The 14,162-nt window shown below is 37.0% G+C and overlaps 1 protein-coding gene across 5 annotated transcripts in view; it reads right to left on the reverse strand.

The window, feature by feature from the left end:
- Positions 1-2,665: 2,665 nt before the first annotated feature.
- The window catches only part of INTU (inturned planar cell polarity protein), an 81,575-nt gene continuing 70,078 nt past the window's right edge, over positions 2,666-14,162 (reverse strand). For all 5 annotated transcript variants that reach the window (XM_067735115.1, XM_067735114.1, XM_067735112.1 and 2 more), the window contains exons 14-16: positions 11,080-11,269; positions 8,205-8,362; positions 2,666-5,706 (exon numbers count right to left, since the gene is read on the reverse strand). In XM_067735115.1, the coding sequence (XP_067591216.1) occupies positions 5,595-5,706; positions 8,205-8,362; positions 11,080-11,269 (460 nt within the window). In that variant the 3' untranslated portion in view covers positions 2,666-5,594. The remainder of the gene's footprint in view (positions 5,707-8,204; positions 8,363-11,079; positions 11,270-14,162) is intronic.

A 14,162-nucleotide genomic window follows, 5' to 3' on the forward strand; every position in this document is an offset into this window, starting at 1 on the left:
GCTTCATCTGCCGCTCCCCATCGCTGGAAGTACCGCCTGAACCATCGCTGGCCTTACTGCCTGAACCATCCCCAGCTTCCCTGTCCTCGGAAAAATTGTCTTGCATGAAACTGGGCCTTGGTGCCAAAAAGGTTGAGGACCACTGCCTTACACCTTCTGTTAGAAATTGCTTTAATTTCTGCTCGTCTAATTTAGCAGGGGTCATTTGTCTAGTCACTGTCTGGTTTTACTGACTGCACCCCATAACACAAGATGTTCCTCTTTCTCCTGTATTTTATTTTAATTGGTAATTCTGTATAGAGCAGTGGTGCTCAAGCCAGACTGCACACTCAAAGGTGGGGAGTGGGGGAGTGTTTAGTCTAACTGATGATTGGCTTAGGTCCTGTTAAATCAGGATATCTAGAAGTGAACCCTGGTGTCTGTATTTGAATTTGAATTCCCCAGGTAATTCTTTTTTTTTTTTAGATTTTTTTTTTTTTAAGCCTTGTATTTTCTTTTCTTCCTTTTTTAGGAATAGTTAAATTTTGGCTGCATTGGGTCTTCGTTGCTGCCCATGGGCTTCCTATTGTTGCGGAGCATGGGCTCTAGGCACCTGGGCTTCAGTAGTTGTGGCACTCGGGCTCAGTAGTTATGGCTCATGGGCTCTCGAGCACAGGCTCAGTAGTTGTGGTACACAGGCTTAGTTGCTCCACGGCACGTGGGATCTTCCCAGACCAAGGCTCGAACCTGTGTCGCCTGCATTGGCAGGCGGATTCTTAACCATTGCGCCACCAGGGAAGTCCTCCCCAGGTAATTCTAATGTGCAGGGCTGAGAATCAATGACCTGTTCGAGAACAGTGGTCCACAAACTTTGATTTTAGGATAGCTTTTCACTCTTAACATTGAAGACCACAAAGAAGCTTCTGTTTTGGTGATACGTGTTGACATTAACCATTTCAGAAATTGAAACAGAAAAGTTTAAAAATCAACTCATTTAAAGTAACAATAGTAAACCCCTACATAAGAAACATTTTAAAATAAAAAATAACTATTTTCAAACAAAAAAACGTAGTGGGAACAGCCTTGTTTTATATTTTTGAAAGTCTTTTTAAATGTCTGGCTTAATAAAAGACAGCTGGATTTACATAGCTGCTTTTGCATTCCATTTGCTGCAATATCACACAACATGTAGCTGGTGGAGAACTCCACTGTACGCTAATGAGTGAAACAGGCAAACAATGTCTTAGTATTATTAATAAAAGAATATATTCCTGATTCATCTTTACAGCTTGTTTGATGGTTTCTAATAAAGGAAGATTCCATCTTATCATCTCTTACTCTGTAGGACTTGCAGTCTTGAAAGACATCTATAAAATGTGAGATGAGTTACTGGCTTTTTTGAACTTGAGGTTACATTTCTTTATTATCTTAAGTGTGTCCGAACTCTTTTAATAGTACCTGTCACTAATAAAAAAACAAATATTTAGGCCAGAAGGATTCCAGAGCAGGAATTCTGTTAATATTTTGATTACCTCACATAAAGCTAGTTGGCAAGTCCTACTGGTACCATGTTTGGTGCTACCTTCCTTTCCATAGTGGCTTATTTGACTCAGCTGGTTTTTCAGCCTGAGTCTCTACATTTTACATGCTGCTGCCAGATTAATCTTTCTGAAGCAATTGCATTAATTATTCCTAGCTTGAAAAATTTAAAGTTTTCTCATTGTGTTGACTTCAAAATCCTTTGTGAAACCCATTGCAAATTCAAGAAATGATGGGCATTTTATCTGCAAAAATCTGAAAAATGAAATGTTTCATTCTCTTTTAAGGTAATTCGGAGGACTTAGGGAGAAATTTAAAGGGTGAATTGCCTGAACCACACTCCAAGCCAGACCGTCTTTTTAAGGTGCTAAGAGAGGTCAACAGAACCATCTCTGGTCACAGGGAACGTAGTATCTCGGAGGCCACAAAAGCAAGTCTTCTGCCAGGGCAATTTTCTGTCCCTTCCTTTCTTGCCTCCCTTGCCCCTCTCCCCTGACATTTGACCCCGTAGTTGACATGTTCATAGCATATTCCTTTATGATATCCTCTAGCTTACTTTTGACATGTATTCTTTGTTAGGAGACAGCAAAAGTGAAAGTACTTAGAAGTGTAGCTTTTTTTTTTTAACCCTATTAAGAGCTCTGAATCAGCTCTTTTCCATAGATATAACTGAAAATGTTTATTTTAATTTGCTGCATTGTATTTTATTTACTGATTTAGGGAATGAAAAAAGTTCTGGTGATTTATATGTTGATATTAAAAGTATAGAGTCTCAGGGCCTTTGCACTGTTCACTCTTCTTTCCTTGGCAATCAGCTTGGTTAGTTTCCTCACTTACTTGAGATGTGGGATCACCTCAGCACCACTTTCCCTGGCCACCCTGTCTCCCACACCTCATATCTTATTTTCTTGCTTCACTTTTTTTTTTCTCTTAGCTTTTGTCAACATAGTTACTTATTTGTGTTACTTGTGGTCTACCTCCCCCACGGGAACATAAGCTCTATGGGGGTAGGGATTTTTAGCTGTTTTGTTCACTGCTGTATCTCTGGCATCCAGAACAGGGCTTGGTACAGAGCAGAAATGTAATAAATGTTTGTAGGGTAGGATGAACGGACAAAAAGGCAACACAACTGCAAACAAACCTCTAAACCATCTTTATTAAAAACTATCAATATAGTATAAAAATATCTTCAATTATATAGAATATAGAAGTATAACTCTACAAAATTAAATTATTTCCACACAGTTTAGTATACAGATTAAAGTTTTAGTAACATTCAATAATATATTTTAAAATATCCAAAGTATAAGTCATCGTTTTAGAAGTGTTTAGTGCAGAATACTTTTTCTTAGCTTTCCAAAATTTTGTACAGTAGAAGGTATGATTTAGCTGACTCCATGGTTTTCAACCAATGGATATTTAATAATAGTAATAATAAATGGTGGTGGTAGTAGTAGTAGTAGTAGCAGCTAACACTTTTATAGCACATAGCATATGCCAGGCACTATTTAGAGGGAAATCACACAGACAACACATGATTATTCACAATATTATTTTCAAGAATGTTCAAAGTGGACAAACCTAGTAAATTGATTTCATAGCCTTTCCCATTTGTATTAGAAATATAAAAAAGCAGGCACTGCAAATTTACTATCTTGCCAGCATGCATCACCATCAAGGGTCCCTTGGCACAAATAAGAAACATTCTCTTCTCTAACCTGACCAAAAGAAACAAAGAGTGATAAAGAGAAAGGGGTTAGAAGCTAAAATGTAATTTTGTGGGGCTAAAAAATATGTGATGGTGGTAAGACAGCACTTGACTTTTTTTTTTTTTTTAAATGCTGGTTATATAGGCTTTTGCATTACAGTCTTTGGTAAAAAAGAACTTTTGCAGGATGCTAATAAACTCCAACTTAAGAATGCTTCTATATCTGCTAAAATATTCTTTGTCCCTCTTTATTTAATAAAATGGCAGATAGGCACTTCTTGTCTAATAATCAGACTGATCTGATTATGTGTGTTCAGATGTGAGTCTGAACATATATGGAAAAATGGGCAGCTAAGTTAACTTATAATGCTTATTTTGATATCCATTTAGAGATAAAAGCCAAGATAATGTTTAGTTTTATTTCTTAAAAATGTAATGTCTCTGCAACATGGTCATTACAGAGCATATCTACAATGTTGCAAATGACTTTGCCCTTATTACCATCAGTAGTCTGCTTTGTCTTTTTATTTCAGTTATTAAATGGTGGTCTCATGATTCTTTGACACCAGGAAAGCAGTTCAACAAACCAAAATTTCATTAAATGAAACAAAAAGTTCCTGATGGTAAAATCCCAAGTCTTAGTTCAGTCTGTTTGAAAATCTGAGGTGATCAATAGCTGCATTTATAAATAATTCCCAGTATTAAAAATAGCTCATGCTGTTTTGGAGGACATATCAAGAAATTTAAGACATTTACTAAATACTTTTAAATAATACCTCAGTACCTATATATGTACACAAGCAGTCCTAAGACAGTAGTAAAGAGTCTATCTACCATTTGACCAATATTATAATCTTAAGGGGGAGGATATTGCAAGCCATTTTCTACATTTCAAGAACCAAAGTTTCTTTCCCTGTTTTGAATGCCAAAATTAAGGCCCACAAGTCACTAATGGGACAAGTATAGTGGTTTGCATCTTAAATGACTGGGTGAAAATCTCTTAAACTCATGACAGAGGAATAATAGTGTTTCTTCTAAGACCAAATGTTTCAAATGGTGCATTCACTACATTTTGCAGTTAATTCAGAGTAAGCTGGAGGTCTCACGTTTGAGGTAGGGGAAAGGCAAGGGACTGGCTTTAGATGTGCCGACATAATTTGCCTTCCAAAGTTAAGTCCTGAAGGATGATGAACCCAGTATTTTAAAGTCTTGGGGGCATCTGAGACTTCAATAGAATTCATTGGGTAAATGTCAATTAAGAATTGTCATGTTCTTCCTTTCTTTCAATCCACCAAATTCTGACAGCCAATGAAAATTTTCATCTTAGTACTTTTCTTTCTCTACTCAAAGTCAAGTAAACTATTGTTCATTAAAATGTCCCCCTTTGGGAAAACCCAATACATAATGATCCATACTTGTAAGGCAAAAATTTGTATTGAACAAAAAAAGTCGCCATAGAATTTCTTTATCAGCTTTTTCAGTGTTTTCAACATGATTAGGTTTTTAAAAAAGGTTTACATACAACTTTCCCAAAATTCATGAACTTGCATAAAATGTGGGTGTATACCTGAATATATTTCAACAAAGAGAAAAACAATGAAAGTTTATGGACAAATAGTTTAAAAAAATATATCCTAGTCAAAATAGAATTGACCTGGAAGAGTAAAGAAAGTCAAATAAATAAAAAAAGAAGTTTAATTTTCACTCCTCTCTTCCCCCACTGTGAGGTATCTACTAAAACACCTAAACTAAAGAAAAGTGTCTGATCTAAGAAGGAATCAGTACTTGGACGTTACAAATTTAGGTACCAAACAATAGGCAAGAGGGAAAAAATTGCACATTTTAAACTTAAGAGGGCCTTTAGACACCTCAAAGCAATCATTTCATTTGTACATGAAAACTCTGAGCTCACAGAGGTACAACAACTTGCTCATGGTCACAGCACTAATCAGTTACAGAACCTGGTCACCTCCTCCCAATTTCATGATTGTTTCGCCAGATATCAATATTAGTCTTAAGAAAAATATACAACGAATTGGGTATTTTTCCCAGATAAACATTCCTATATTAATTTTACATAAAACACATCACAGTATTTCAAACTAGTAAATAAATTAATGGTATATACCAAAATGGAAATAAGTTAACAATCCCTTCTTCATATTTTGATCAAGTATCTTCTTCAAAAGTCTCACAAAACGATTTAGTGCATCAAATCCAGCAGCATATCATCTCAGTCTTTAACAATCTTATGTTCAGTATTGAACAGAGGAAAGAAGTTAAACCTTATCTCTTTGTGAACGGATTTCAGCAGTTCTAACACTACTTTATGGTCTGTACAGTGCTGCTGTACAACAAGAAAACACAGCTACAAGGTTAATCCAAAGAACAATTTAAAAGCCATTTCAATGGCAATTTCTGTGACTGAGTCATGAAAACAGACGTAAAGTTCTTGAAGTCTGGGATGAAGAAAGAGCCTCCTGTAGAGGAAAAGAACACACTCATTTCAGAAATTCCAAAAACAAAAAACAAAGGAAAAAGACTCCAACTCTTCAATTTATTTTACTTAATTTTTTTGTTTCTGAAAGAATAAGTAGTAAATTCAAAACCACTTATCTAAATCTACAGTAGGGGGAAATGCAGCTAGATTTATTGTAAAATAAATAATATATGCCTTAGGTCAATTATGTTTATTTTTCCAGAGTGTAAAAAGCCTATTTTATCAATATGTATAATCATGTCCCTCAGTTTTAAAGTATTAAATATAGTCATTATTATTACAATACAGCCAATGGTGTACCATCATTCTAAGTACAATAGTTATTAGACATTGAATTGGGATTAACATTGAAACTTTGATTGTCTTAAAGAGTTAAAATTTTAGTCTATTTAATCAATACTAATGTATACAAATCAAGCCGTTTAAATCAGGTGTAGTTCTGCGTGACTGCCTTAAATTTCTCTATTCTACATAGATCAGCAACGTCATAATTCAACACCTATTGATTTTTTTCAATTCCAATTGTGAATGTAGTTAAGGCTCCACTGTACACCTGCATGTGTGCCTAACTGGTCTTCTTATCTCTGTTCTCTCCTGTGTCCACACTGTTTTCATATGCTGTTCCCAGCTTGATCTTCCAATAGCACAGCTCTGATCACACTACACTGAGTTTTGATCATGCTGATGCTCCCAAGCTTGGTTGGTTACACATCAGAATCTCAAGTGAGCTTACTAAACATACAGAGTCCCACTCCCATAGATTATGGTTCAGTAGGTCTGGGGTGGGGTACAGGCATCTCTGATTTTAATAAGTGACTCAGGTGATTATAAATCCCGTGGACCAGCACATGGGAATTACTGCTTTGGATAACCTTTGTAAAGCGTTTGTCATACAGCTTAGTACTATATGATAGGTGTCCAGTAACATTAGTCCCACCTTACTCTGTGCTCATTCCTCCACCAATTCTCTACCGCAACTCAAAGAACTGTCAGTGGCTCAATATTTCCCTCAAAATTCAATTCCTTAGTCAGGAATTGAAAGCTCTCTGCAGTGGTCCTAACTTAGCTTTCCAGCTTGATCTTTCACTTCATCTTTGCATATGCTATTCCCCTACCATTCTAGCAAACCAGTCTACTCACTGCCATGCCTTATGATTTCCCTTGTTTGGATCTTTATTCATCCCATCCTTTTCCTAGGATGCTCTATCCAAATCCAATTCATTTTCTAAAGCAGATCAATGGAACCTCTAAGCCTTTCTTTATAATTTCAGCTTAGATTTGCCCCCCTTCCTCGGAATTCCCAGAGTGTTTGGTTGTATTACCTAATTTATTATATATAGCCAGTATCTTTCTCTCTATCTCCATAGAATATGCATCCATATATACATAGGTATTTAAGCATGTTTCATATTTCTTCTGCTAGATGTAAGACCATCAGATGCAATGACTGTGTTTAGCTTTGCGTTTGCCAGTCCACCTACCCACCACCACATTTTGCCAAGCACAGCTCCATTTACTAAATCCTTACATATTTATCAAGTGACTGTGTGCCAGGTGTTGTTGCAGGTGCCAGTGGTGGACAAGACAGATCAATTCCTGACCTCATAAAGCTGACATTCTAGTGAGGGGGAGAAAGATCATAAACAAATAAGAAAATTAAGAATAAAGCGGTGATAGAGAATAACCAAGTAGCCACTTTAATGTGGGCAAGAGATCATGGCTTGTCTCTTTAACAGGGAATGGCATGCTAGCACTGGTCTGAATATCCAGGAGCCAGATATGCAAAGGTGAAGAAGTAGACCATCCCCCATCCAATGTAACTGTGCACAGTGGACGGAGGAAGAGAGTGACAGGAGGTGGAAACAGACAGGTGGGCAGGGGCCAGGGAGGGCAGGGTCTTGTAGTTAGTTGGGGGTAGGAGAAGGAGAGGGGAAGAGAAGAGGGAAAGAAAGGAGGAGAGAGGGAAGAAAGGAAGTAGGGACAGGGGCTTCTCTGGTGGCGCAGTGGTTGGGAGTCCGCCTGCTGATGCAGGGGACACGGGTTCATGCCCCGGTCCAGGAAGATCCCACATGCCGTGGAGCGGCTGGGCCCATGAGCCATGGCCGCTGAGCCCATGAGTCCAGAGCCTGTGCTCCGCAACGGGAGAGGCCACAACAGTGAGAGGCCCGCGTACCGCAAAAAAAAAAAAAAAAAAAAAAAAAAGGGACAGAGAGAAGGAAATAGCAGTGAAAGTGTGGACTCATTACCTTTTAGTGTATGACTAATACAATTTTGTAAGATAACTGAATAAGTTGTCTTCTTTTTTTTGGTAACAGAAAAAGAGTTGGGAGTAATTTAAAGGAGATACTTAGGAAATAAAGTAAAATTCTAAAATACATTAAAATATTATAGTTAGATTAATAATTCCATGCCTATATCTGAACATGTTTATCTCCATTACCACTTTTCTGTCACCTATTAATATTTTTTTCCACTTACCCTACTACCCAGTAAGCCATAACTGGTGGTGTTTTTCTCTGATCAGTCCAGTTTTCAGGTGAGCATTCAAACAATACACCATGTTCTTTCACAGGGTTAAGAGAAGACACTGAATTTGTAGAACCTGAATGATCTCCACCATTTAGTGCTTTCTTCTTCTGTAAATTAATAGGTATTATTAATATTAACTGGTATTAATAATGTTACTTTAAAACGTTTTATATATAGATTTGAATTGGTTGATCGTAATACTTTAAGTGCCTGCAATGACATTCTTCTCTTTACCTGCAGGAAAATTTCTATTCTTCCTCATACTTACTTTATTATTATTTTTTATACATTTATTTATTTATTTTTGGCTGCGCTGGGTCTTCGTTGCTGCACGCGGCGAGCGGGGGCTACTCTTTGTTGCGGTGCGCGGGTTTCTCATTGCTGTGGCTTCTCTTGTTGCAGAGCACGGGCTCCAGGCGCACGGGCTTCAGTAGTTGTGGTGCACAGGCTCAGTAGTTATGGCTCGCAGGCTCCAGAGCACAGGCTCAGTAGTTGTGGCGCACGGGCTTAGCTGCTCCGCGGCATATGGGATCTTCTGGGACCAGGGCTCGAACCTGTGTTCCCTGCACTGGCAGGCCGATTCTTAACCACTGTGCCACCAGGGAAGTCCCCTCATACTTACCTGAAACACCATCTCCTAAAAGAGACTTCACGGATAAAGTCTCTCTTGACTCTCCAAGGGAACATTTTGTTCATAGCCCTACCTTATTAGTAGTTACACTATATTATATCAGCAGTTTAGAGGTTTGTTTTTCCCAGTACATTAAAATCTCTTTTCCAGGGCAGACAAAATATGCTATTCATCTTTGTATTCTTTGAAAGCAGCTGTGCTTGGTACACAGTAGGTGCTTAATGAACAGATTACTAATGAGTTACTAAATGAATAGATGATTTTGTAATATACTTAAAACACATATACTTAAAGCAGTATTGTCTCTTCCTCTAAAGCATACTCTAAATTTCCCACTGATCAAATCATTAGCAAACCAGTGACTCATTTGGAATATAAAGACTTTTTGTAAAGCTCAGGCCAAAACAGTGGAGTGATCCTTGATTCTGCTCTTTCTCTCAAAATACTTATTTAAGACATCAGCAAATCCTTTTGGCTCATCCTCCAAAATATATTCAAGATCCAGAGGCCACTGACTTCTTGCTTTGAGAGTTTCCACAGCTCCTAACTGGTCCCTACCTCCACCCTCTCTACCCTACAAGCTCGTTCACAGTAGCATGAGTGATCCTTTCAAAACTAAGGATCATGTCCCTGCTCTGCTCAGAACTGCCCAAGAACCTCCCATCTTCTTCCAAACAAAGCCCAGACTCCCTAACCTATTGGGCCATGCATGACCTGGCCCTGCTACCTTTGCCATCTCATCTCCTACCAGTCTTCTCCCTACTCAGCCCATTACAGGGCTCTCCCAGCCACCCTACCTCTGTGGCTTTGTACTTGCTGTTCCTTCAGCCTGGAAGCTGTGCCTCCACATCTGCCACATGGCTTGGTCCCTCACTTTATTCAGGTCTCTGTTCAAATATTACTTGACATGATCAGAGGCATCTTTCAAAATAGTTACCCCCACCTCTCAACCTTACTCTGTTTTATTACTCCTCTTGAAACTTACCCTACCTGATATATTACACTGCTTGCTAATTCATTAGCCTCCCCTGTTAGAATACAGGCTTCATGAGGAAAGAGACTGTTTTGTTCACTGCTGTATCCCCAGCATCTTGAGTAGTATCTGGTGTGTAGTAGGTCCCTCAATATTTAAATAATATGGGGAAGCCTAATTTATATTACCAAATATTACTAAATAAGTTAATGAAATAAACCTTATAGAATCTATCAATATGTTAAACAGGAAAGGAGGAGCCTAAGAATGCAAAGCACATAGAGATATATAGTCAAACATAACATTTTGTTGAATACCAATTTCTGATAGCTCGAAGAAGAAATCCTGTAAGACAAACAATTTTACTGCTGAATGAGTCCTAAGAGATGATATAATTCAGCTCACTCACTTTATAGCTGAGAAAATAGGAAGAGTTAATAAGGCTCAGTCCAGGATTCCTTACTCCCAGCCCAATGTTCTTCTACCTTTAAGCCTAAATTCTTCACAAATTTAGCATCCTTAGTACACGTATTGCTATGTGCATTACAATCATTCTTCAGGCAGGTGGTTTTTTTTTTTTTTTTTTTTTGGCAGTATGATGTTTGACCAGTCACAAATAAACTTCTGCATGTTTATCCTTTTCAAGAAATCAACACTTATCTTTCCCTGCTATTAAAACTATCTAATTGATATTTTAATTGTATACAACATTACTACTTCTCCAGAGGTACAATATTAAATGAAACTTCATCCTGGATTGAAAAGCAAGCAAGCAACCAACCAAGTGGCTGAAACATAACAGTATTGCACCTACTGCTATACTTTATTCCATTTTGTTCCAAAATACCTTATCCTGCTGGTTGAATACTTAAAGAATTATCAGTTACCAAGTGGTAGAGATAACTGTCCGAGAAATGGTTGGGTCAAATATGGGAGGCAAGTTTACATTACCAACTATGTTCTACTTTGCTACAGAAAACACACAGGTCCACCGTTTCCTGAAACAGTAATCTGGGACATCAAACTCAGAATTATGAAACAAAGCTTTAAAGTTAAGTACAGTGAATATAATCCTTTGGCATTCAAGGCAGATGGAATGACTGTTAAAAAAATAAATGAAAATAGTCATTGCTGGACATACTGATTAAAGAGTTTTAGAGAGAATATTTAGAGGTCTGGAAATAAACTGGCAGAAAATTATATTTATAGCAGTGCCCTACCTCTTCAACCAGTGTCTGTTGGAAAACTGCACGAATGGAGAGACAACACTGATGGAAATTTTTTATCAGCTGAGGATGGATAGAGCCACTTAGCTGTGCCACCTCTTCGTGGGTAGGAGTAATAAAGATCCCTTGCACTGTTTCTAAAGCGACATAGTGGAAAAGTGTGTTCTCAGGACCAGATGTCAATCTTGAAAAGAAAAAAAAAAGATATTAGAAGTAAACTTAAAAATGTTGCTTCATTTTGAATGCTGTAGACATCTAATAAGCTTTTAACTACAATAGAATATTAGGAGTGTAATTAGGGAAGGGAAACTAGGCCAAACATTGAATTCCTTCTTCCTCCTTATCTGAAATACAGGCTAGGGTTATTGTCAATTCCCTTAATGGAGGCAAACACTACATGTTATGCAAGGATAAATAAACACCAATTCGTTTGCAGGTAACTTAATCATCCCTTTGCTAAACAACCCAAACTGGCTAAACTCCTCTTTTTCCATGGTTGGTAATGAATAACTCAGCCCATGTCTGGGCCAGATATCTACAAGCCATAAACAAGGTATGTCTAGCGTGGACCACAAATAAAAATACCTTCCTAAGCTTTTCAGTTAGTAGCACTAAAGTCTCTTCCCACGATAGTCAAACTGATGACCCTGAAGAAAAATAAAATTATTATTACCAACTGCAAAGCTGAGTTAATATTCTAGAATACCATGGCAATTGCTAGAAGTATTCTACTACTTATCATTACAGTCTTCCTTCTCTTCTATGTTCTCTTACTATTTTCACTTCTCCATTCTTCTTCTCCATCCTTTCTTCCCCTACTGAGATCTCAGACAGGCCAGCAGAACCTATAAATACTGCTTATTTCTACCAGCAGTAAGAAGAGCTAAAGAGCAACAATAACGGCAACAGTGAAATAATGGCAATAGTTATCATATACTGAATGTCTTCTATGTTCCAGGGTAGATGCTTTAAAAATACCTTAGACTTAATTCTCATAATGACCCTGTAAGATATTAAACATTACTATCCTCATTGCAACCGTGAGGAAATCAATGTTCAGAGGACTTGGATTAACTTGTTTGAGGTCACATAGCTAAGTGTCAGAGCTTAACTGACTCTGTTCCACTATACCTTGCTTTTTCCTGATTGGCAATCTTTAAATATATGGACAGCAATTCCCCAGCTGCATCTCACTCAGGCTGCTCTATTCTCATTCTAATGTCTATTAAAAAAATTCATTTAGTTGATTTTTCTTCCAGCCATAGCACAGAGGCAAAGCAAAGGCATATTTCAGCTCTTAGCCTAAATACTGCCTCAATCATCCATGATAACCAAATTCCTGTTAAACTGTTACTTAGGCAGCAAGATCAGAATAACTTTTGATCACTAACTAATGCTCTTGGTTCTCTTTAGAGACCAGGGATAGGCAGGGAAGGAGGTCATCTACAAATTTTTCTCATACTTTTCCATAGGGTGTTTGGCTCATTAATACTGGTGGCGGATATTTTTTCAATCAAGTAAAAAATAATCAAAATGAAAAAAATTATAATTATTCAAAAAGGAAAATAATTTAAAACATACATTTTAATCCTGAGGTCACCAAATTCAAGAAAAGGTATAGAACAGAAATGATTCTTAATAAGAATCATTAATTCTTAAAAGGAATCATTAATTAATAAGATTCCTATTTAGGGAAGTTTAGAATTAACATTTGTGTTAACTTCTTTAATTTTCTCTGAAAACAACCCCATGACAAAATGAGTAGGTCTAGTGCTTGAAAACCATAAATCAACTCAGTGTATATTAACTCACTCAGTGTATAAACCAAAAGTTTAAAAATCATCAAACAAGCAATTACTCACTGGGAAGACAAATATTTGTTCAAAAAAATGTAGATTAAATCAGATTAGTTCTTCAGAAAGGTCACTCCTACAGCAGAGAATGGATTCAGGGTAGGCTGGGAGTTGGGAGCCCATTGCAATAAACCAGGTGAGAGAATAGGAGCTTGATCTAGGGTAGGATCATTAGGGGTTGAATCCATGCAGAATGGATAGGATTTGGTTACTGAATGAAATGTTTTCTGTATATTATTGTTTTTAGTATGTTATATATTTTTATTTTACAAAAACAAGTCCAAATTAGGATAATATATTACACACTGGTTTATATCACACTTTTAAAATTAACTACATAGTTTGAAGATCTTTCCATGTTAATAGAATAAATATGCATCTGTAGCATCCTTTTAAATAGGAGAGCCTATGATTTACATCACATATTACTTTATGCTTAATTTAACATAATTACACATTTATGTTAAGTTATAATATAAACTTAAGTTATAAAGTTGGAAAAAGAGTTTCTTTTTACTAGAGATAAAGCCCAAATAACACACATATATATTTAAAAAATAAGATATGGAGGTAATAAAAATTCAGAGCAGTAGTTTTTGTTAAATGGAAGACTAGGGTTTGTGGAAGGTATTTCAGGCTTCCAACAAAGGTTTGATTTAGATTTCCTTGATTAAAAAACATTTTTAACTATTAAAAAATTAAACATCATATTGGAAGGCATTAAATTCCAAATTTTAACACATTATATCAATATTTCCAGTGTATTATTTTATGTAGACAAATTACCTCGATTTTGCCCTGACTTCAGGAAAAAGGCTTTTCCTGACAACTCTGTGAGATATGTATTTGAACTTATTATAAAATGTTTCAACGATCAAGAAGGCAGTAGCTCTGAACTTCTTTTTTTTAATGGGAATTCTGTTTGTATATGTCTACTTGTTCAAATAAAAGTGTGCAATTGAGGGAATGCCCTGGTGGTCCAGTGGTTAGGACTCTGCACTTCACTGTACAGAGTCCTAACCACTGGGTGCGGGTTCGATCCCTGGTTAAGGAACTAAGATCCCACAAGCTGAGGGTGGGGGTTCGATCCCTGGTTAAGGAACTAAGATCCCACAAGCTGCGTGGTACGGCCAAAAAAAAAAAAAGTGTGCAATTGACTTTTCTACACAAGTTGATACCATGCATGACATCGTAATTAAATAGCAGATGAAGCTCAGGAAGACC

The sequence above is a fragment of the Pseudorca crassidens genome, chromosome 4, assembly GCF_039906515.1.
Source record: "Pseudorca crassidens isolate mPseCra1 chromosome 4, mPseCra1.hap1, whole genome shotgun sequence".
NCBI lineage: Eukaryota > Metazoa > Chordata > Mammalia > Artiodactyla > Delphinidae > Pseudorca > Pseudorca crassidens.